Source organism: Botrytis sinoallii, assembly GCF_014898435.1.
Source record: "Botrytis sinoallii strain Bc 23 chromosome Unknown BSIN_015, whole genome shotgun sequence".
In the NCBI taxonomy this organism is placed as follows: domain Eukaryota; kingdom Fungi; phylum Ascomycota; class Leotiomycetes; order Helotiales; family Sclerotiniaceae; genus Botrytis; species Botrytis sinoallii.
Window position 1 is genome coordinate 573,784 of NW_024066042.1, and position 23,182 is coordinate 596,965.

Genomic DNA, 23,182 nt, shown 5'->3' on the forward strand with positions numbered 1-23,182 from the left:
TTTTGTTTTGCAAATCCTTAAAATCTTTAAGGATCAGTATTTATTTTTTTTGTAATAGGAAAGTATACATTAATATACTATCCTTAAGAATTAATATCTTGATTAAGGAATTGTTTTTAGATTATTTATCTTTTTCATATCTACCAATATTTATATTAAAACTATAAGGACTATAATCATTACTTTGTTGAGATTGATTATTATTAGTTAGAAATACTTAATCAATAAGAAAGGGAGAATGATAGAGTCCCTTTGAGATAAATAGATTGGATATAATAGTAATACTTGTAACTCTATATATTAAGAGTTTATTATCTTCCATCAAATAGATTTACTTGAAATCAGTTTTTTTTTATAAATGATATCGAATGTTCTCGATATACCCAAAAAGATATTATAGTTATAAGATATTATTTGATCGGCCATTAAATGGCCATATAATCATATAATGAGTTATAAATAATATAATACTTTATCTTAAAAGAACTACAAAAACAGAATACAATTTATTCTTAAAATCTATAATTATAAAATCAGAAGCAAAGTGTTCGTAAAGCATTTCTATATACTAGCTATATATACGTGATCGTGTACATACGCAAGCGCGCACATGAGCGATCGCAGCTGCGATTGGATGCGATCCGTGACACTTTGCTACTACTACTCCAACACTTTCCAACCACAACCACAACCACAACCACAACCACAACCACAACCACAACCACAACCACAACCACAACCACAACCACAACCACAACCACAACCACAACCACAACCACAACCACAACCACAACCACAACCACAACCACAACCACAACCACAACCACAACTACAACTACAACAATAATAATAACAATCCCGAAGAAAAGAAAAGAAAAGATCCAGATCTTCAAGGAACCTAGAATCTACGTGTATCTACCTACCTATACATACATATACCTACACATGTACCTACCTATACACGTACCTACCTACACATGCTATATCTACAAGTATACTTACTAGGTATATCAAGTTCATCCACAACCATCCGTAGCTCGACATGACTATATAGCAAGTGTAGAAAGTTCCCACAAGATATGATTTCTCAATCTTTCAAAACATTTCAAGTATTCAAAACATTTTCAACATTGAAAGAATTTGAAACATTCAAAGTATCTCAGAGACTCAAAATATTCTCAACAATCAAAGTGTCTGATAGATTCAAAACATTCTATGATCCAACGCATTACGAATCCATGGATATACCAGACAATTCGAAGCGTCCCAAAGTATTCAATTTTCGCATCTGGATTTGCATGCTCCAAGCATCTCGATGTAAAATTCAACTTAGGATATTGAACTTTAGTATCTCACTCTTTCCCCCCATCAGCAAAGTTGTATCGACGACGGCTATATAAAAAGCCTAAAGTTGTTGGTATCATACGTCTGAGGTGATGGCATAAATACCTAGTATACACGCAATACTTCAGAACATTCACAATACATCAAATCACATCCCATAAAACATTCTCCAACAAGTAAGGAATCAGACGTCAGACATCAAATCATTTAACATCAATAAAGAAAATAGTTGGTGAGTTGTTACAAGGCTTAGCTTTTAAAAAGGCGATGCGATAATCAGAGGATATTTTTCTGTCTCGGACCTTCCCAAGTCTCTACACAGCCCAAGCTCCAACGCTGCCTACCCATTCCCCTTTTCATTCATCTTCATCTCTCATCCATCTGGAATTATACACATCATCCCCATTCTATCATCTCATCTATTGCTTCTCCCTATAAATCATGAACGTTAGCATATTGCAATTACACAAGAGATGTTCAGATGGTGATAACTTACAAATCTGCGAGAATCTTCTCTCCCTTTGCACGTGCTGATGCAAAGTCGCCAACCATATAGAAAGCACCTTCTGGCAAATCATCACCCTCTCCGTTCATGATAGACTTGAAACTGGCAATTGTGGTCTTCAAGTCAACGAGAACACCCTCGATACCAGTGAAAACGTGTGCGACAGTGAATGGTTGAGACAAGAATCTTTGCAATTTACGGGCACGCTCGACAGTCAACTTATCAGCTTCTGACAATTCATCCATACCAAGAATGGCAATGATATCTTGGAGGGACTTGTACTCTTGCAACATTTGTTGGACACGGGTGGCGGTATCGTAGTGATCTTGTCCGACAACACGGGGATCCAACATACGGGATTTAGAGTCAAGGGGATCGACAGCTGGGTAAATACCCAACTCAGAGATACCACGGGATAAGACAGTGGTGGCGTCCAAATGGGCGAATGTAGTAGCAGGGGCAGGATCAGTCAAATCATCAGCTGGTACGTAGACAGCTTGGACGGAGGTAATGGATCCCTTGGTGGTGGTGGTAATACGTTCTTGCATAAGACCCATGTCGACGGCGAGAGTAGGTTGGTAACCGACAGCAGAAGGAATACGACCGAGGAGTGCAGAAACTTCAGAACCAGCTTGGGTGAATCTGAAAATGTTATCAATGAAAAGCAAGACTAGTGAAGAAAGTTAGCACATTTCACTTTTTGATGGAAACAGATCTAGAAAAACTTACCATCTTGTCCTTGCTCTCTGAACTCCTCAGCAATAGTCAACTTTATAAAAACATTTGTTAGTAATTGTACAAAGATATAAGTTGTATTAGTTCCAAGATGAAGAAGTTGTGAAATGTGTGAAAGGTTGTTTAAGATTTGAGTCGCTCGACCCTCTTAGCGTTAGACGGTGTGGCATTATGTCTTCTTAAATTGAAATCATCGCCGAAAGCCTTGTCGCATGTTGAGCAATAATGGGTCTTGTTGGCCTTTGCAGCATCACGAGCAGCAGCAGTGGCGATGACATGATCAGATGGTGCAGACTTTGTAACACCAGCCAAACAATTGACGTGGTTGTTTGTGAGAGTATACTTCTTGAGAGCCGAATCACTTTGAAAGGCAATCTCGCATACACCGCAATAGAAACGACGAAGTTCCCTTGATTTGTTTTGACTCTTAGCAGCAATCTTGTTGACCTTGTCCTGGTTCTTCTCAGCCCATGCGTTCTTGTCTGCGCGGACCTTCAAACGATATGCTTCTGGATCAGCAGCGCGTTTTCTCGAACGATGTCTTTGACTGTTTATTGCCTCGTTCTGTGGCTCTTGCAGCGCGTATAGCAGCAACGACTTCAAGTTCTTCTTTGCTGAGAGTGAGATCTCCTCGAATGGCTTCCCTGAGCGGAATATGAGAGCATAAAGGTTTCCATCCATTCTACTGTATCTCGACCCCAGATGTATAGATGTTGAAGATACATATCTGTAATGGCAGGAATACAAGCATGAAACATGACGGTGAACATTGCTTCAAGGGCTAAGAACATCCTCGAATGCCTTCATTGAGTGAAATATGAGAGTATAAAGGTTTCCATCCATTCTACTGTATCTCGACCCATGGGCTGGTGACCATCCTTTTCAAACAGCAAGGCATAAACACCCCACTGCGGAGTCGGTAATGGTGAAGGCAGAGTTTTGAAGAACGCTATCGTAGGTGGCTTGTTTGCTGCAAGAATAGAGCCAAGGTTCTCGTTGTCGATGTTGATTTAGGACAATTGAAGTATTTGATTGTCGGTGATAATATTGGTCAATCCGTCAACGCCATTGTCAACGCCGATTTGAGACAATGGAAGTGATTGAGTTTCTGGTGCCAACGATCGGCCCCACGGCCTCGCAGGTATTCCAAACGAATTTGTAGATTGAACAGACCCAGAAGATCGTTCAGAAGTGAGACAATCAACCTGGTTGATTAACGCTGGAGAGGACGAGCTTTTGGTTGAGAACTTGACCAACAATTGGCTATTTGTAGATTGACTGCCAACGTTTACGCTCAAGTATTTGGTGGCAGATTGACTTCGATGTAGGCTTCGACTTCGGCATGGTCGTTGGCTTCGACCCGCACGATCCGTTCGATTTCAACCAACCTTCTTTGACATTCGACCTCGACTTCGACTTCGTAGTGACATAACGAAGAAGAAGAAGAGGAAGAAGGAAAAGAAGAAGAAGGAAAAGAAGAAGAAGAAGAAGAAGAAGAAGAAGAAGAAGAAGAAGTGGGAAAAGAGATAAAAGTGTGGAAAAACCATTGTGAAAGCAAGAGGAAGGTGCAACGAGGAGAAATAAAAGTATTGAGGGAAGGTAGGAAGGTGATGACAGAGGGTATGAAGTTATCAAAGGAAGGCATGAAGGTGTTTAGGGAAGGCATGAAGATAGTTGGGGAAGGAATGAAGGCATCAAGGAAAATTATGAAGGTATCAATGAAACGGAAGGAGTGAATGAAAAGCGGGGGAAGGTCCTGAGGTAAGTGGAATAGAAAAAAAACGATGAAAAAGGAAAAAGGAAAAATGATACATACACCAGTAAGAGCAACACGGGCACGGGCTCCGGGGGGCTCGTTCATTTGACCGAAGACCAAAGCGACCTTGGAGTCTCCATCAAGTTGGATGACGGAGGTCTCTTGCATTTCCTTGTACAAATCGTTACCCTCACGAGTACGCTCACCAACACCAGTGAAAACAGAGTAACCACCGTGTGCCTTGGCAATGTTGTTGATCAACTCTTGAATGAACACAGTCTTTCCGACACCAGCTCCTCCGAAAAGACCAATCTTTCCACCACGAGCGTAAGGAGCGAGTAAATCGACAACCTTGATACCAGTGACCAAAACTTCAGCAGCGGTAGATTGTTCAGTGAAAGCTGGAGCATCAGCGTGAATTGGAAGTCTCTTGTCACACTTAATGGGTCCACGTTCATCGATTGGGTCACCAGTAACGTTCATGATACGACCGAGGGTTCCTACACCAACTGGTACCGAGATTGGGGATCCAGTATCGGTTGCGCGGTGACCACGGACTAAACCTTCGGTACCTATAAACGAGTTGAGTCAATCTTTGTGCTTGTATCCTTCGGGTCGAGTTCTCTTACCATCCATAGCAATAGTTCTGACGACATTCTCTCCCAAATGTTGCTGTTATCCCTGTCAGTCCGTATTCGACGGTTGTTTATTCCTTGTATTGTTGACGTACTGCGACCTCAAGAATGAGTTTGTTACCACCGTTAGTGGTCTCGAGGGCGTTAAGAATGGGTGGGAGCTTCTCGGTATCGAATTTAACTGTTCAGATGTGGTCAGTATGCAGTTGCAGGGTATTGAAAGCTCGTCCCCCATGTAATCCCTAGATCCCGAGTTTGACGTCGTTGCCGAGAAAGAATTTTCCATGCCACTTACCATCAACGACGGCACCAATGACTTGATGGATCTTGCCATGTACTGCACTATCACTAGCAAATCTAGCAGAAGCAGCTCTCAAGCCAGTTGACAAAGCTGGTCTGAAGGCGCTTCTTGAAGCCCGGAGGGCAGAGTTTTGGATGGCGCTATAGAAAGTTTTAGAGTCAGCTCAATTGGACTATTGCCACCCATTGCGACAGGGCAAAATATTTTCAAATATAAGTACGTACCTCCTGAACATCTTTACGGATGGAGAAGAGCGTTGAAGATGTGAGTGGAGATACAAAGATTGATGGAGGTATGGTATTGCAAAATGAGGAGGTAAATTGAAGCCAGCAGCAAAATGAGCTTCTCGACTAATTGTTAGCGTATACCCCCACGTGATGGCGTAAATTCCGACTTCCCGTTTTGACCCGAGTTGAGATCATTAACAACAACGTCGATATCAGAGAGACGAGATCAAAGCTTGGAAAATCATACATTGTAAATGTATTGGACAACTGGTCAATTCACACTCGATTTTTATGAAATGATACTTATTATCACCTAGGTACGTTTGTAGTATTACTTGGTCGGATTTACAAAGAACCGTCACACAATTTATTTTCCCACCAAAATTTCTTTCTTTAATTGGCGGGGGAGAAAACCAAATAATCTATTTTTTTTTTCTTCGCTGCAAAGGCTCGCTCACATAGCTAAAATAAATCTATCGACATAAAGAGGTAGGTATTGAAAGCAGAATCCGCATACTTTTTCCGTCTCCAATCTCTCAGTCATATTCTAGTTTTATTTTACTCATTTCTTCAACCTGCTTGCCCGCCGAATAGCCATTTTATCTACTAATTTTTATAGCGTAGATTCAAGTGCCAAAACCTGTATATAATTAGTCTCTTGTATCAGCTATGTTAAGAGGGAAACTTACTATTGCTGTACGGGTTGGAATGTATACTTGAATAAAGTTCTTTCTGTCGTTCCATGCAAAAGGTGTTGTGAAGAAGCGTGTTGAAGAGTCAATTCTTTCGAATCCTCCAACATCCTTGGCATCAGTGTTGAGAACAGCTTTGTAAGTACCCTCTTGTTCGACACCAACTCTGTAATCTACGAAACTTTGAGTTGGGTTGAAATTGAAGATCCATAACAAACCAGCTCGCTCAAAGACAATAACCTTATCAGACTCATTCTTCAAGCTAATATAAGCTTGATCACTGTGTAACCAACCATACTTTGCTTCAAGATGTTGCATGTGGGAATCAAACTCGTTCAGTGCTTTGTAACGAAGAAGATCATCATCTGGAAGGTTAAATTGACGGCGAGCATACCAAAAGCTGTTGTTGTTGCCTTCACGAGGGAAGTCGAGCCACTCTGGATGACCGAATTCGTTACCCTCGAAATTGAGATAACCTTCACCTCCAAGACCGGATGTCAGGAGGCGAATCATCTTATGTAATGCCATTCCACGCTCGATAATTGGCGTGAACTCTGTAAGTCTTGACATATTTGTGTACATCTCTGCGTCACACAAGTGCATCATAATGGACTTATCTCCGACCAATGCTTGATCGTGACTCTCGCAGTATGCGATAGTCTTCTCACCATGACGTCTGTTCGTCAAAGTAAAGCAGATGTTTCCGAGATCCCATTCGTCGTCCTTCTTCTCCTTGAGGATCTTGATCCACATGTCAGGAATGGCCATAGCAAGTCTGTAATCAAACCCTACACCACCGAGTGCTAATGGTAAGCACAAAGCGGGCATTCCCGAAACATCTTCTGCAATAGATAACGATTCTGGATAAAGTTGGTGTAACATCTCATTGGCAATCATGAGGTAGACAACACCGTCCTCATCAACAGATGGGCCAAAGTACTCATGGTAACCACCCGAGAACCCCGTTCCAATTCCATGATGGGTATAAAGCATGCTCGTAACACCGTCAAATCGAAACCCGTCAAAGTTGTATTCGTCCATCCAGAATCGTAAATTGCTGAGCAAGAATCTCAAGACTTCATGAGATCCATAGTTGAAAAGTCTACTATCCCACAACTCATGCTTTCCTTTAGGCCCCTCGTGGAAATAGCAGCTGTCACTTCCGTCGAACTCATTGAGCCCATCCAATACATTTTTGGAAGCATGACTGTGAACTACGTCAAGCAGCACAGTGATACCAAGTCCATGTGCGGTATCTATGAGCTCTCTCAGCTCATCAGGTGTACCATATCGACTGCTTGCAGCAAAGAAACTGTTGATTTGATAACCGAAACTTGCATAATATGCATGCTCCATAATAGCCATAAGCTGAATAACATTATAACCCAAATGATGTATTCTTGGTATCATGTTCTTTGTGAACTCCTTGTATTGGAAACCCGTAGTTCTGGGGAAGAAATACCCACGTGTGCCTCATATACCCTAACACTTTCTGGCTTCTTTGGTCTGGGATGCTTGAAGACATATCGTTCGGACTCAGGTGGGTTCCAAAATCGAGCATCGTAAACTGGGGAGACGGAGAGATTTTGTGTGACATATTTGATCCATGCAGGAATTCGTTCAATTCGTTCGCCGGAAGGTGTAATCATAGAGATCTGGTGGGGTTAGCGGGGGTAAATAAAATAGTTAGCCAGAATCGCTCACCTTGATCTTGGAATTATGTGCGACGGCTGGTTTGCCATCCTTTGCAGGCAGAACAATTTCGAAAACCCCATAAGGATCCTTCTTCATAGGGTGAGACTCGCGGTTCCAATCATCTACACGATGTTAATATTCGACGTCCTGGGAGTTTTGAACGAGGGAGAGAAGTACTAAAATCACCAATCAAGAATGCTTGTGTTGCATTCGGAGCCCATTCCCTGTATGTAATGTTGTTCTTCTTATCGACATTGAATCCAAACTTCTCGGTACCCTGGTATGTTTAGTTGTGACCAAGAAATCTATAGGAGCTTCACAAACTCTGCTGAATTTCTCGATACCACCTTCGGTATCGTCGATGATTTTAATCCATTGCTGTGCTTTTGAATATCTGTGTTTTAAAGAATCTCTGAATGGTTCGAGCCATGGATCAAGTTGGATAACCCTGAATTGGTCAATATGAGAATCGTCTGGGACCGTTTAACTTACCCGTCCATCGTTTGGGATTCCCTTTGGTGCTTCGTTCTTCATGATTGAAGCAGTTGCCAGTTCATTTACATTGGCCATTCTTGCAGATAATGTTTTTGACAGATTGTATGAGGCTGGGAATTAATTTAGTATTTTATTGGAGAAAGTCGAGCTAGTACGTACCTACCTAGTTCCTAGTACTCTACTCTCCGGATTTGAGGAGCTATGATGATGGGGGTATGATGGTATGTATGGTTTAGCTCTCTTCTAACCGCGCAAACAAGATAAGGGAGGGGCGCTTAATACACGATTCAACTTGAGATACTAAAGTAGGTCGAGAGAGATGAAGAGAAAAGTTGACAGTGAAGATAGAAAAGAAACGAAAATATTCCGTCAACTTATGATGTTTTCTTTTTGTAGAGAAATCCGGTGCAGATTGCGGGGTTCTTATTATTACTCTTTTTTTTCTTTCTCTCTCGTCATTGTACGAGTAACAAGTGGCTATTGATAATGCAGGAAGTGATTTGTTTGGTGTATTTGATTTGTTTGAATTGATCCCCTATCCTCCCTACCTACCCAAGGATCTGCCAATTCTTCTACTTCTGGATGAACTTGTTGAGAGAATTTAACCATCTCACGCCTTTTCCAGCCTGAACCCAAGCCCAACTAATAAACCTGGACGTCCTTATTACGAGCTTAGGTACCGACCTACCTAGGGATAATAAATGATAAAGCAGAGTGAAGCGAATTTGGAGTGAAGGGACTGACCTGACTGGACCTTGTTGTAAACGCCTGCAAGCCATCCTGCTCGTGCGTGTTTGGCATTAGTGACGTCGATCCCTGTCATATGAGAAAATCGACGAGCCATTCTTGAACCATTTATTAATTCAATCCATGAATTCGTATGAAGATTCTCGAAGAAATGGTAGTGATACCCTTCCAAGGTTGGAAGCAATAGAAGTTCTCCGGAGTGTGAAGTTATTTTAATTATATTTAGGTATACATAGTATCTAACTATGAGATACTTACTACTTATAGTAGGTTTTTTACTAGAGATATATCGGTATGAAATCAAAATGCAAATGTCAAAAAACTTAAAAGTTGATCAAGAACCCTTTTTCTTGTCTCTTCACTCATCCCTCACTCAAATCAGCATTCATTGTTTTCATCCCACTTCCCGTTTTAGTCCGCACACTCCAGATTTTTAACACTAGCTCGGACCAATTAGAAAACTCTCACCCCGCAACAAGATGCTCATAGCGTCGGTTACCGTAGTGCCGCCGATATCGACATATCATTGTCTCACGCTTTCTGATGTTGATCATTCACGTGCATTGCTATTGCTGTACAGCCTCAAGACGTTCAAATGATTTCTTGCATGTTATGATCAGAGTTGATAGATAATCGTGCTCTTTGATACCCAAGCCCTTTACGGCCATTTGTTGCTCAGATGAGAAAATACAATTCAACAATATGTCCCCGATATCGGGACTCAACCGGATCTCCCATTCCAATCCTCGACTTCTAAGAACTTGCCACCGGTCTCTCCATTTCTCATCCATCAGACATTATCGAGATGCACAGTTCAGACGCTCTGATTATGACGGGCAAGGTTGGACTTCATCATATGAGCCAGGTGCTCCAACAAAAGGTCCCCTATCTCAAGCTTCTAAACATGGGGTTCCAAGCCTCACTCCTTTGTCATTGAAGAATCATTTGGATAAATTCGTTGTCGGACAAGATAGGGCAAAAAAAGTCACATGTGTGGCTATTTATAATCATTACCAACGGGTTCGAGAGTTGAGGAGACAGGAAGCAGAGGAACAGGAAAGGAGGGATCAGTATAGTCGGAGGCATCTATATGAACGGGAGCGTAATAGTCATCCCGTTGATAGTAATCATGCTCCCACACTTCACATAGAATTTCCAAAGTCTAACATGATACCAGATGAATACGTTGGTCACGCCATTCAAACCGCCGACCTGAATGCTTCGTACCGTGAACGCGAATATGAAGAAGAACCCGAGCTAGGTTCCAGACCACTAGAAGACCCTTCTCAAAACCGTACTATCATTGAGAAATCAAATCTCATGTTATTAGGACCGTCTGGTGTCGGGAAAACCTACATACTCCAGACTCTAGCCCGTGTTCTCGAAGTTCCCTTTGCAACAGTCGATTGTTCTTCCCTAACCCAGGCTGGTTACATTGGAACTGATATTGAATCATCCATTGAACGTTTACTCTTAGCTTCGTCCAATTCCATCCAAAAATGTGAAACGGGAATAATCTTCTTCGATGAAATCGACAAATTAGCCAAACCGGCTGTTATGACCCATGGCCGTGACGTGTCAGGCGAAGGTGTCCAGCAGGGTCTTCTCAAAATGATTGAAGGAACCACTGTCACTGTAAACGCCAAATCTGATAAAAACGCTTCTAACTCAAACCGAAGCATGGACCGTGGAGGCCGAGAATCAAGTTCCCCTGCTAGAAGCGAACAATATACGATTGACACCTCAAACATCCTCTTCGTATTCGCCGGCGCCTTTATCGGGCTCGAGAAAATAATTTCTCAAAGACTTTCAACCGGTTCATCCATCGGGTTTAAGTCCTCCCTCTCCTCCTCATCTTCGTCCTTCTTTTCCTCCAACCCATCAAAAGAAAACCAAAAGGATATCCTTGTCCATGCCACCCCCACCGACCTCCAAGCCTATGGTCTCATACCCGAACTTCTTGGCCGAATTCCAATCACCACGTCGCTCTCTCCCCTTTCCCTTCCTCAATTAGTATCCATTCTCACCGAGCCCCGCAATTCTTTGGTCAAGCAGTACACAGCACTATTTGAAACTTACGGTTCTCATGGTATCATCCTCCAATTTACCAAATTAGCACTAGAAGCCATTGCTTCTCGAGCTCTCTACGGTTCCTCTTCTCCTTCCTCTAAAGAAAACAAAGGAAAAGGAGAAAAGGGAACAGGCATCGGAGCAAGAGGTCTCCGTTCCATTATGGAAAATGTGTTGCAGGAAATCATGTTTATAGGTCCCTCATCACCTAATATCCGTTATGTCCTCGTGGACGAAGCATTTGTCAAGGGACTCGAACCTACATCCTCACCCTCCTTAAGTATCGACAATGAAGGAATAGATGGAACGGGCGAAACACGTCTCCCCCGCTGTTTTCCACGCAATCAAAGAAATATCTTCGAAGAAGCAATCGAGCTCGAAGAAGAGCTATGGAAACAGCGGAATGGAATTTCGGAAAAGCAAAACGATGGGAAAGGAGAGAATGGTGATGACGACAAATCCATGGACAGTTTCCAGGAGTATAGAGTTGTAGTTGAGAGCGGGATGTGAGATCTGAGATATGGAATGCAAATTGGAAGATGAGAAGCTCACCCTCGAGTCTCCATCACATCCCGCAGAAACATGTTCGTCCAGCGCCCAAGAACAACTATAAATCCACAGCCCAACATATCAAGAAAAAGAACACAAAGCAAAGAAGAGAACCCGGACTCCAAATCAGGGCTGATTCATCGATTGATTCGAAAAAGAAACAAGTCTTCGAATAATCTCGTATCTCAACCGGAGAGGGAGGAAAGCCGGTTGCCACAATCTAATCTAATCTAATCCCGATTCTGATTTTTGGTATCTATTGTTGATTTTATTTTGTCTTCGAATTCGTCCCCAATTTCATCCTCTATTTGCTGATCAATTCACCTGCACTATTTGCATACCTTCAACATGGATGAAGGATTTCACTGTACAGGTACGGAGGTAGGGAGGGAGTTTGGCGCGTATGCTTGCGGGGTTTTGATGTAAACAAGGGAGAAAGAAAACAGGGAAGTAGGAAAAAGGTGATAGTGATAGTGATGATGAGCGAATAACCGTGTATTTGAATAGCCTGGTAGCTATATATGGAAATGAGGAAATGGTATTTGACTCTTGCGGCTGTGTATGTGTGTCATTCGTATGTGTATACGATACTGTGATGTAATACTACAGATTGAGGATATGATTTGCAAAACCCAGTCCCGTTTTGAAATCAGTCAACTTTTCAATCTACCTAATCCAAGCATTCACAAAAGCCAGTTCTTTTAAGCACGCACACGCAAAAAACAGGGAATCATTCACGAACTGTTGTACAAAAAGGTTCATTGTAAGATTCGATCTTTCATCTCCCTCGCTCACTTCTCTCCCACACCCTTCCGATTTATTTTCCCACCCTCCAATTCTATGCACAAAACAATGCTTTCCATCCGCCAAGATTTCCTTTACAAGAAACCTCCCCTCTTCATCATCTCATGCAGATCCCATTCATTTTCTGTCCCATCCATCTCCAGGCTCACATCTATCCAACAAAAGAAATAAGAGTTTGTATGCAGGTAGTTTTTTCGAATAGCACCGTTGCGAGTAGGGTATGTATTCTTTTCTTTTCTGGCATTATGTATAGTTGGTATGAGGGAGAATTTAGTTCTTCTTTGGTGCAGATTGGACTTGACCAGGGCCGGAGTATCCTTCGGAGGAGAGACCACTGATGGGTTCGGAGTTTTGAGACTGTGGTAGAGAGTTGTTAGTTTTATATTCTTGAATCTTTTGGATAAATCCCAAGCCCAAGGACGGAGAACCCGGTTGAAAATGAGATTTGTGGGAATATCAAAAAGATTGTACATACTCTCAAGTATTCGTTTGTAGCCTCTTCCCACTCCTTGTTCATGGTAGATGGAGATCCCTTTGCGAATGATCTAATTGCCAAGAAAAGGGCGAGGGAAACACCAACTCCACCCATTGTGTATCCAAAGACCTTCCATCCTTCTCCTGGGGGAGTTTGAGCTCTTGGTCCGTGGGCGCCAAAGGCAATGTAGTAAGCTGTTCGTAATATCTGTTAGCCTTGTCGTTTTCCTCCATCTCAATCTCGATCCCAGTTTTAATCTCCATGCCCATCCCAGTATGTTGTACCTCCGCAACCTCCCACCCAACAGCCTCATCAGGTAAGTGGCTTCAATCTGCAGCTCTCTGCAATTTATCCAAGGATATACCTCCCTCCAAAACCTCTGTACATGAACCCCAAATGTCCCAGCTAAAAAAGAATCTCACGTACCAGCCTTCTTCTCTTGTAAAGTCAACTCGGCCCAATTAATCTTCATGCGATCCCTCAAGCTCATCCAAAGCTCGGCCTGTTCCTGCGGTGGCATACCCTCCCACCTCTTCTCGATATCGGCCAAAGTAGGATTACTGATCGCATGAGTGGAAGCACATCGAACCTGGTTTCGAACCACAGAGCCCGTGGCGGCGCGGACAATTGATGTGCGGAGCATGTTTGCGACGGGGGAGATTATGGGTTGGAGATTTCGAGAGGTGTTATGCGTGCGGACGAGTGTTTGATACAAATTGTAGAGGATAGAGCTACGTACGAGTTGGAATGGGTGGTGGAGGATGGGGCATCGGATGACTTTGGAGACGCTTTTCGTTAAGCGAACTAGAGGTCCACTTTGTAGAGTCACGTGGTAAGTTTATATCTTCAAGTTTGGGGGATTTGAAGTTCTCGGGATGTGAACTATTTTATTTTTCTGGGCTAGAATAGATGATGAGTTACTAAGCCATGATGGAAGCTCTTTTGATCTCGTTGCAACTTCATTTGGTTGAGATTCAAGACTCTTGGGTTCGACGAATCAACGTCATCCGGTTGGCCATGATTAAATTTTTTGCACGTTTATAAATTATCAAATGTCGATTGGATGGTGAGGTTGCTGTGAAACAATATCGGATATTTTGAGATGGATATAAAAACTCTGCTCTCCAAAGAATGGACTTTGGAAGAATTGGACATCTATTTGTATGTACATGTATACACCGTGAGGTATCCAGCCATGGTAGCAACGTTCGTTCGTTATGATATGATTAGATGTTCCGAATCCGATATCGAAAAAGAGGGAAAGACAAAAACATAATAAATTTATTTACCGACGGCATGGATGATAGATCCCGCGATTGGCGATTGCATCATTTGTCAGCGGGTGCATAGACCCAGTCACCTTTTGGATAATCCGGCGCCGTCTTCGAGTTCTATACCAATGTATCATTTTCGATATATCTTCATCAAGTATTCTAGATTGTTTATAGATTGGTATCAATTCCGCACCTTGAAATGGGGGACGAGTTCTTCAATTGTGGGGTACATGGTTGCTAGCCCGAGATATATCCTTCGACAGCTGTTGACCTGGGGTGCAAAAGTTTAGTGGCCATCGATCTTGTCTCTGATCGAATGAAATAGATTATTTGAGACCCGAGTTTTGCCCTGAAAGTGGAAGAGGGGAGTGAGGAGTGAGTTAAGATAGTACCTTAGGTAGGTACCTAGGTGAAGTAGGTATGTACAGCTTCCTCGCAAGGGTATCAAGAACATTTGGTGATGGTCATGTGAACATAAGAAACGTGACCTTAATGAACAATTTGCTGCTAATACCTTTTGCAAGAGTGATCCGATATGAAGTGACAGTTTTGATTTATAACATTTGGGTTGCTGGCATCTGCTTATCTTCTCTATCTGGGAACTGGAAGCTTGAACCATATATTGTGTGAGAACTTGGAAGTGCCTCTTCCTCTTCACGCGTGGTAGTCTCATAGAGGTAAGACTTACATGCAATTCAATCATCTCCAGACGCCAGGGCTACCACTTATTACACTTTGTACAAGCAAGCAAATCTTTTCCCCTTCACGCTCCCAAGAGCCTTCTCTGCAGCTGTTTTCTCAACCCTTAAATATAAGCTTTTCACAATTTGGCCACCGTACGTGGGGCGTTATCAGAGAAAAATAGAAAGTCCGAAAATGAGGCCGTAGGAGAACGGAGTCCAGAGATTTATATCCCTTATTATCAGCAAAGCTCAATATCTCATCCTCATCAATTTACGAGATGACGTGAAATTGATTGTGATTAGAACTCTTATTATAAAGCCATTTGACTCACTCAACAGTTATCATGTAGGAAGAAAATCTCGAAGCAGCACGTGTATTAAGTGAGTGGAGTGATTCATCGTGCTCAGTATTGGCTGACACAATACGGTGCGAGAGCATTGCTTTGGACTCAAAGACCAAGAAATCTGAGAAGCGAAAGTTTGAACGATGGTAAGATGGGGTGAGATTTTGGATTTCGAGATGTCTGCATGTCCGGATGTATAGACTTATGTATCTTCTCTATAAATACCATGAGAATCAGATAACTATCCCATGGAAGATACATTCTTTCTCCTCGGATCGCGATAACACGGATAAACGTTAATAGACTGTCTCACTCTACATACCCGAGTTACCGTGGTCTAAAAGCATCCAGCGACTGATTCCGATATATCATGATATCAACCTATGGTAATTGAGGGGTTGAGGGGTTCGAGGAGCCGAGCGATAACTTGTAGGAGTGGTAACGATATTGTAAACGGCTGATGTGGGGTGGCCGTTAAGTACCTGTCTGGACAACCCGTTTGGATACTTCACACTCAATACCTAACAAGCTTGCTTACCCAGTACGTACAAATAGAAGTGCTCAAAGCTTGTCAGTAGGTGCTTGGGTAGTATGTCCCGTATATCCCGTATGTCCATATGTTGCATATCTCACGAGTCCCATCTGCTCCATATCTCGCAAGTCCCATATGTCCCATATGTCACCTCTTGGTGGACATCAACGAGAAGTAAGTTCGAGTAACAGATGCCATGAAAGTTTATCATCCATCATACATGTAACAAAACCTTGTAATGACTAGGGATATAAAAAGTAATCTTCAGACTAGATACCTAGCTGGGTATTAACTTCAACCTCTCAAACAAACCCAAGAAGATCAAGAGTAACACGTAGGTACTTCATACTTCAACAAGTGAACACTGACTTTGATAATGAAACTTGGCGTTGCAGAGGACACACCTAGTACATACCAGCATTTGAATCATTATTTGAGGGACGAGGGGCGAGTGAGGGAGGGATCCAGAAATCCAGATCATCCAATACACGGCACGGTCCACATACACTCATTCCACGCTAAAGGAGGGGCGCTACCGTAAAATTGATTCAACAATGACCCCACCAACTTTATGTCCCCCTCCCCTCCGTTTCTTCCTTTTCCTACATAAACAATCAAGTCTCCCTTTACAAAATCATCTCAAGAATCATCAAAATAATCATACAAGTGAGTATTCTTACATCCATCTCATCATAACCTCAACGCCGCCGTCATTTCTTTATCATCCATAGCTTCAACGGCTACATCCGAAGCTATATTTTAGCCTTCCCAAGCTATCTTGGTCAACAAACGAGTTGAAAGACCTTTCTTCAAAACATCTTCTAACATTACTTTCAGAATGGCTCCTACTAAAGTTGGTATCAACGGTTTCGGACGTATCGGACGTATCGTCTTCAGAAATGCTATTGAGCATGATGACATTGACATCGTCGCTGTCAACGACCCTTTTATCGAGACTGAATATGCTGTAAGTTTCCGCTATCGGACCTCCCGCAGATTTCAAGGACCCGAGCTAATCTATTTTATGTACAGGCATACATGTTGAAGTATGATTCCACCCACGGTCAATTCAAGGGTGATATCAAGGTCCTTTCCGATGGATTGGAGGTCAATGGCAAGAAGGTCAAGTTCTACACCGAAAGAGACCCAGCCAACATCCCATGGGCTGAGTCTGAGGCATACTACGTTGTCGAGTCCACCGGTGTTTTCACCACCACCGAGAAGGCTAAGGCCCATTTGAAGGGTGGTGCCAAGAAGGTTGTCATCTCTGCTCCTTCTGCCGATGCCCCAATGTACGTTATGGGTGTCAACAACGAGACCTACAAGGGTGATGTTGATGTTATCTCCAACGCCTCTTGCACAACCAACTGCTTGGCTCCTCTCGCCAAGGTCATCAACGATGAGTTCACCATCATCGAAGGTTTGATGACCACCATTCACTCCTACACCGCCACCCAAAAGACCGTCGATGGTCCATCCGCTAAGGATTGGCGTGGAGGACGTACCGCTGCTCAAAACATCATCCCATCGAGCACCGGTGCTGCCAAGGCCGTCGGAAAGGTTATCCCAGAGCTTAACGGCAAACTCACTGGAATGTCCATGCGTGTTCCAACTGCCAACGTCTCAGTTGTTGACTTGACTGTCCGCATTGAGAAGGGTGCTTCTTATGATGAGATCAAGGCCGTTATCAAGAAGGCTGCTGATGGTCCTCTCAAGGGTGAGTTACTCTATTAATATTTCTTCTGTTTTAATTTACTAATCGTAATATAGGCATATTGGCTTACACTGAGGACGATGTTGTCTCCACTGACATGAACGGTGACAACCACTCCTCCATCTTCGATGCCAAGGCCGGTATCTCCCTCAACGCAAACTTCGTCAAGTTGGTTTCCTGGTACGACAACGAGTGGGGTTACTCTCGTCGTGTCCTTGATCTCCTCCATTACATCTCCAAGGTTGATAACAAGCAGTAGGAGATTTTTGCTCAGTCTTTAGGAAGTAGTGAAGACTCTGACCAATATTTGGCAGAGAATTCTTGAAAGGCAAGCTCTGATACCATGTCAGATGCCAAATCTCATTAAAATGAATAGTTATTACCGAGTAACGATGAATGCCTTATGATAGCGTTAAGAATGAAAACAAGCTCAAGAACATAATACCGTCTTATCATGTGAATTTCTCACATTTTACATGTGCTGTTATTGATGTGATGTATGAGATCATGATTTCCGCTCACACGAATGTCTACCAACTCTCCACACCCTTTGCCTGATGCCATTTCAGAAGGTATGTTGGAGTAGAATCCTATGAACAATAGTGCCGCCGCGTCCCTTGACCTTTCCTTCAACTGGATAAGGACTTCAATTGTAATGAACCCTTCTATTGCCGAATACAGAAAATAATCTTTGTCGTCAATGTACTTCGAATCGATTCATGTCAATGGATTGAAGACCCAGGACCTTTGCTTTCTTACGATCGCTCTCGGCAGGATAACCACCAAGCTTAACCGCTGATACAAGCAATTGCCGAATGACAACTGTATGAGAACCTTTAAAGGGGCTCAAAATATGGAGAAGTAGGAAATCTTTGATTGGATTTACATTGGGCTAGAACCTCCCTTAAAGTCACAGCCCCTCTCCACATGTACGAAAAAAGCGGTACACTAAATCACTCAAATAAAATCAGATACTTAGACTAACATTTCGATCTTGAATTGTAATATCAATAGACCTTTTAAAGCTCAGTTTTATGAGCACTAAGAAAAAGCAAAATCCTTTGAGTATTTGTGTTTGATCTCAAATCTAAATAACGACTGTCAGATTTGATGTCAAATATTGAAAAAATACATTGCATTCTCTTGATGTCCCGAATTTTGCTATGCTAGATGGCACTTACGTGCTAAGGTTAATTCTATTGCCTATAATTCCAGGCCACAACATTTCGTCGGCTCGGGTGCTTCGACTTGGAATCCATCTCTCCTTCTCCTGCAACTTCACAAACAATACCCATCCATAAACTTGTGAACTCGACAATATTGTATTGTCGGACTCGAGATAACATTTTTCCAAACACTCGAACAGCCAGCCATTCTCTTACATTATTCTCGGCTCCCAATACCTGGAAACTATTGTTTCTTTCGGATAACCGCTATCCCATTCCCATTCATCATTGTCTCGGTAAGTTAACATACTTCATTTCTGTTCTCAATCAACAATCATTCTTCGCACTCCATTATCGTTGTCTTGTATGGATCAAGTGGATTCAAGAAACCTCTATAGAAGTACAACTCTGTTATTAGATTTTACAAGAGATATCAAAGAATTTATGTCTGTCCTTTCCTCACATTTAGGTCACATGACTCTCCTCTTTTTTTTCTCTCTACTCACCTATGATCCAAAACTCATCGTGTAATATGGAAATGGAGTACTTTTGGGATTTTCTGGATGATGATGATGTGTATATGCAGTTTATCAAACTGCTTCTATATCACATCCCCAGGTATCTCCCACTGTTTTGGAGTGGATCCATCTACAATGATCCAGCTCCTGTCTTCTTTGACCGTATTTATCCATTACTTTTCGGCGTTGGGTGTCCTCTATCCTTTCAAGTTTGCATGATAAGGTTACAAATATCCTGACGGTTCATAGCTTCTTGACCTCAACCGCCCAGACCTATTCTCGCAATTTCAAGAAAGACTACGGCATTTCAGTATCTTGGTGTTTCGTACCCAAAGAGCTCCTTGTCTGCTGCTAAGGCCTGAGGGCTTGTATTTTGATTTAACGTCGCATATTTTCGACCTCTTGCATGACAGGCCATACCTTTCAGTCGTTTATTTTCAACATCTACTGAATACCAGTCCTGGTGACGGGTTGGTCGGTCAATAATGGACACATTAGGACCCCCGTTACTGCAGTCAAGCAGTGATCTAGATATGCAGCCGAATACACAGGAACTTATGCATTTACAACAGCAACAGATTCAACTACATGAAAATATCCATACAGGATCTATCAACGAGGTATTGTCAAACGGTAATGGCAATGGATTTGTTGACCCCAGGGTCCTAACTACTACGGAAGACATGGCAATAACCTATGACTATCATGACCCAGAGGATGATTTGTATTCGTCATCATCAGAAGACACAAAGATTATAGCTATTCCACGCCAAGCATATCTCCCTTCTGGGGTTTGTTATGACGATCGAATGAAGTTACACACCTCTGGAGACTATTCAGATAATACGGCACACCCAGAAGACCCTCGACGGATAGAACATATAATGAGAGCCTTTAAAGACGCTGGCTTAGTCTATACTGGTAGTGCGGAAAACGTCGAGAAAATTCTCAAGGAATCACCTAATAAGTACATGCAGCGTATCATGGCAAGATTAGCTCGAAAAGACGAGATCTGTCTGGCACATACTGCATTCCATTATGACTGGGTTGAGTCCTTGTTAAGCATGACCTCTGAAGAATTGCGCGAGGCAAATCAAAGATATGATACTGGCCGAAAGTCTCTTTATGTTGGACCTTGTACTTACGACGCTGCACTTGTCGCTGCAGGTGGTGCGATAGAAACTTGCAAACATGTTGTTGTGGGGAATGTAAAAAATGCTATTGCCATCATTCGACCACCTGGACATCACGCCGAAGAGAATGAAGCACTAGGATTTTGTGTCTTCAATAACGTGCCTATCGCTGCTAAAGTCTGTATGGCGGATTATCCTGAGATATGTAGAAAGGTATTGATCCTGGATTGGGATATTCACCATGGAAACGGCACCCAGAACATGTTTTACGACGATCCAAACGTCTTATATATCTCACTCCATGTATATGACAATGGCCAATTTTATCCTGGCCAACCTGATGATCCTAGCCTTCCCGATGGTGGTAACGATAAAGTCGGTCGTGGACCCGGCCTTGGCAAGAATGTCAATATCGGATGGGTCTCTCAAGGTATGGGAGATGGAGAGTACATGGCAGCATTCCAAAGGATTGTCATGCCTATTGCCCAAGAGTTCGATCCGGACCTTGTCATTATTTCTGCAGGATTTGACGCTGCCGCGGGAGACGAACTTGGAGGATGTTTTGTAACACCAGCCTGCTATTCTCACATGACCCATATGCTCATGTCTCTTGCTGATGGAAAAGTGGCAGTTTGTCTCGAGGGAGGTTATAATTTAGCAGCAATATCACAATCTGCTCTTGCAGTCGCCAAAACTTTGATGGGAGAACCACCAATTAGGCTTCCTATTCCACCATTGAATAGAACCGCTGCCGGAGTCTTCGAAGAAGTCAAGTACTATCAATCTAAATATTGGCAATGTATGCGATCTGGAGTCGTTGACTACAAGGAACCAAAATTTAGAAGAGCCCTTCGTCTTGATGATCAAATCAGAAATGGTCAAAGCAACACGTTGAAGACGAACTACCGGATGACTTCCTTGTGGATTCAACGGCATCAACTTGCAAGATCCTTTGACAATCAAGTTATGGTTACCCCATATATCAATCTTGCGAAAAGATTACTGATAATCGTTCATGATCCGTAAGGCCCCTCTTCATTTTTATTAATGATGTCTGCTGATTATTCTAGTCCGACATTACACGCTTCCCCTGATCCAGACACAGCTCAAATCGCCTTACATAACGCCTTTGTTGTAAGTCTCTCCTTTTATGCTATACAGTATCTGCCTAGCTAATCAAATTAGGTCGAACCTCCAGTTAATGATTTTATCGCCTGGGCTATTGAAAACAAAATTGGTGTAATGGATATCAACATCCCGTTGAACACAGACATCGCCCCTCCTGCCACCAGTCGTTACCCTTCCCACCCTGGTATGACTGAGCTCGAAAGTCAAATGAAAGATCTTGTTTGCTATATTTGGGACAATTTCATCCAACTTTATGACTCAGATAATATCATCCTTATGGGCGTTGGCGACTCTTATCTTGGTATCAAACAGTTACTAACCTCTAGAGATTGCCGTAATCGTCTCGCCGGGATACTTGCCTTTATAACTGGTAGTCTTCGACCTGTTAAGAGCGAAACGGATTCAGCTCTAAGTAGTTGGTACAAGGCAAATAGTGAGATTTACGTTGCTGGCAAACATGCGTGTTGGAATGACGAAGAAAGCATTAGGAAGGTTAAAAAACAGCGATTTGGAAAGGTGGTGCGAAGTGAAGAGACGGACTTGGCAAGTATGTTGCAGATACATCAGCCGAGGGCAAAGAAGTGGATGCTTGCAAAGTTTGATGAGAAAGCGGTAGATGACCAGGTTATGGTGATGGGGGATGAGATTCCGGCGACTGATATTGATGGTGGTAATATGTCAACAATGATGGAGACTCAATTTGTGTAAATAATCTGGGGCAAGGGATATCATTATTTGCTCAGGTAGGACCGAAGTTTGCAAATTCCCTGTGATGGAACTCATGAGCGATCGTGAGCTAGTCTAGTTGAAAGGTTGGGGAGAATGTTTAGAATAGTCAACAAGCCTATTCCTAAGGATATGCTGCGCATGTATTGCGAGGGGGGAATATTAGAATTTGCTGGTCATGCCATGTTTTGAAGATTGCATATTTTGGGGGCGTCTTATTAGCTTATTAAAGTCAAGGTACAAGATAATTTAAATCAGTCTTCATTTTGATTGCTCACTCTGATATGTTTGAGATACTGAAAGCTTTTCGATAGAGTGGGCATTCTTATAGAAGTCTGCATTTCCTGTTGGCTTCACAAAGAGCTAGAGCTGGTTTTATTTGTGTGCAATGCTGATCCATATATATCACATTTGTTTAAGCCATCATACCACTCAAGCACAGATAGAGAGTTTAAGTGTCTGATTAATATAGCCCTTGGGTGAAATAGCAGAATACTAAAAATCATTCTATGAAATGTCGTGATGCTTTGGGATATCTCGTATTCGATGTCCCCGATAGAGATCCCTATCTTAATTATTACATAAGCGAGGTAGTAGACATCATCACTTCCTGAATCTATTGTGCTTCCTTCTCTGCAACTACGTTCGTCATGATTTATCAATCACTTTTCGGTCGGGTCAGACTGTCATTTCCAAACCGCAGAAGCTTGAAAGATGCCACCTGCAATTCATATAGCCCCAATGTCGGGGTGTTCCAAATCTAGTTTCTTATAAATCCGTTGCCGTTTGGTGGTTATCTATCCATCACTGCGGTTCGCGCTCTTCAATAGCGCAGCATTTATCATATACCGATAAGCCCAATTTATTCAATCGACTTTCTGGCGATAGAGCGGGAAGTACAGAGTTGAAGCAATTGAAAGTTAACAACAGTTAA

General features: G+C 42.5%; 6 protein-coding genes across 6 annotated transcripts; 3 read left to right on the plus strand and 3 right to left on the minus strand.

The window, feature by feature from the left end:
- Positions 1-1,474: 1,474 nt before the first annotated feature.
- EAF02_008192 (uncharacterized protein) lies at positions 1,475-5,511 on the minus strand (the record flags this gene model as incomplete). Its single annotated transcript, XM_038904240.1, has 8 exons — positions 1,475-1,776; positions 1,841-2,519; positions 2,579-2,618; positions 4,401-4,912; positions 4,970-5,012; positions 5,071-5,156; positions 5,271-5,416; positions 5,501-5,511. 8 exons carry the CDS (start codon positions 5,509-5,511, stop codon positions 1,764-1,766), a joined length of 1,530 nt encoding a protein of 509 aa, XP_038755962.1. The 3' UTR covers positions 1,475-1,763.
- A 271-nt stretch (positions 5,512-5,782) lies between these two features.
- Positions 5,783-8,810, minus strand: EAF02_008193 (uncharacterized protein). The gene is made up of 8 exons (XM_038904241.1): positions 8,549-8,810; positions 8,383-8,495; positions 8,215-8,338; positions 8,068-8,167; positions 7,900-8,012; positions 7,677-7,850; positions 6,193-7,620; positions 5,783-6,143 (listed from the first exon to the last, which is right to left on the minus strand). The coding sequence occupies exons 2-8, from the start codon at positions 8,388-8,390 to the stop codon at positions 6,117-6,119; spliced, it is 1,974 nt and encodes a 657-aa protein (XP_038755963.1). The 5' UTR covers positions 8,391-8,495; positions 8,549-8,810; the 3' UTR covers positions 5,783-6,116.
- Positions 8,811-9,834: 1,024 nt separating this feature from the next.
- On the plus strand, positions 9,835-11,712 carry EAF02_008194 (uncharacterized protein; the record flags this gene model as incomplete). Its single annotated transcript, XM_038904242.1, has 2 exons — positions 9,835-10,255; positions 10,310-11,712. The coding sequence occupies 2 exons, from the start codon at positions 9,835-9,837 to the stop codon at positions 11,710-11,712; spliced, it is 1,824 nt and encodes a 607-aa protein (XP_038755964.1).
- A 577-nt stretch (positions 11,713-12,289) lies between these two features.
- On the minus strand, positions 12,290-13,673 carry EAF02_008195 (uncharacterized protein; the record flags this gene model as incomplete). Its single annotated transcript, XM_038904243.1, has 3 exons — positions 12,290-12,912; positions 13,031-13,224; positions 13,457-13,673. 3 exons carry the CDS (start codon positions 13,671-13,673, stop codon positions 12,826-12,828), a joined length of 498 nt encoding a protein of 165 aa, XP_038755965.1. The 3' UTR covers positions 12,290-12,825.
- Positions 13,674-16,701: 3,028 nt separating this feature from the next.
- EAF02_008196 (uncharacterized protein) lies at positions 16,702-17,836 on the plus strand (the record flags this gene model as incomplete). Its single annotated transcript, XM_038904244.1, has 3 exons — positions 16,702-16,830; positions 16,896-17,580; positions 17,634-17,836. The coding sequence occupies 3 exons, from the start codon at positions 16,702-16,704 to the stop codon at positions 17,834-17,836; spliced, it is 1,017 nt and encodes a 338-aa protein (XP_038755966.1).
- Positions 17,837-18,877: 1,041 nt separating this feature from the next.
- On the plus strand, positions 18,878-22,514 carry EAF02_008197 (uncharacterized protein). Its single transcript, XM_038904245.1, has 4 exons — positions 18,878-19,039; positions 19,511-21,416; positions 21,465-21,528; positions 21,580-22,514. Exons 2-4 carry the CDS (start codon positions 19,747-19,749, stop codon positions 22,228-22,230), a joined length of 2,385 nt encoding a protein of 794 aa, XP_038755967.1. The 5' UTR covers positions 18,878-19,039; positions 19,511-19,746; the 3' UTR covers positions 22,231-22,514.
- Positions 22,515-23,182: the final 668 nt, after the last annotated feature.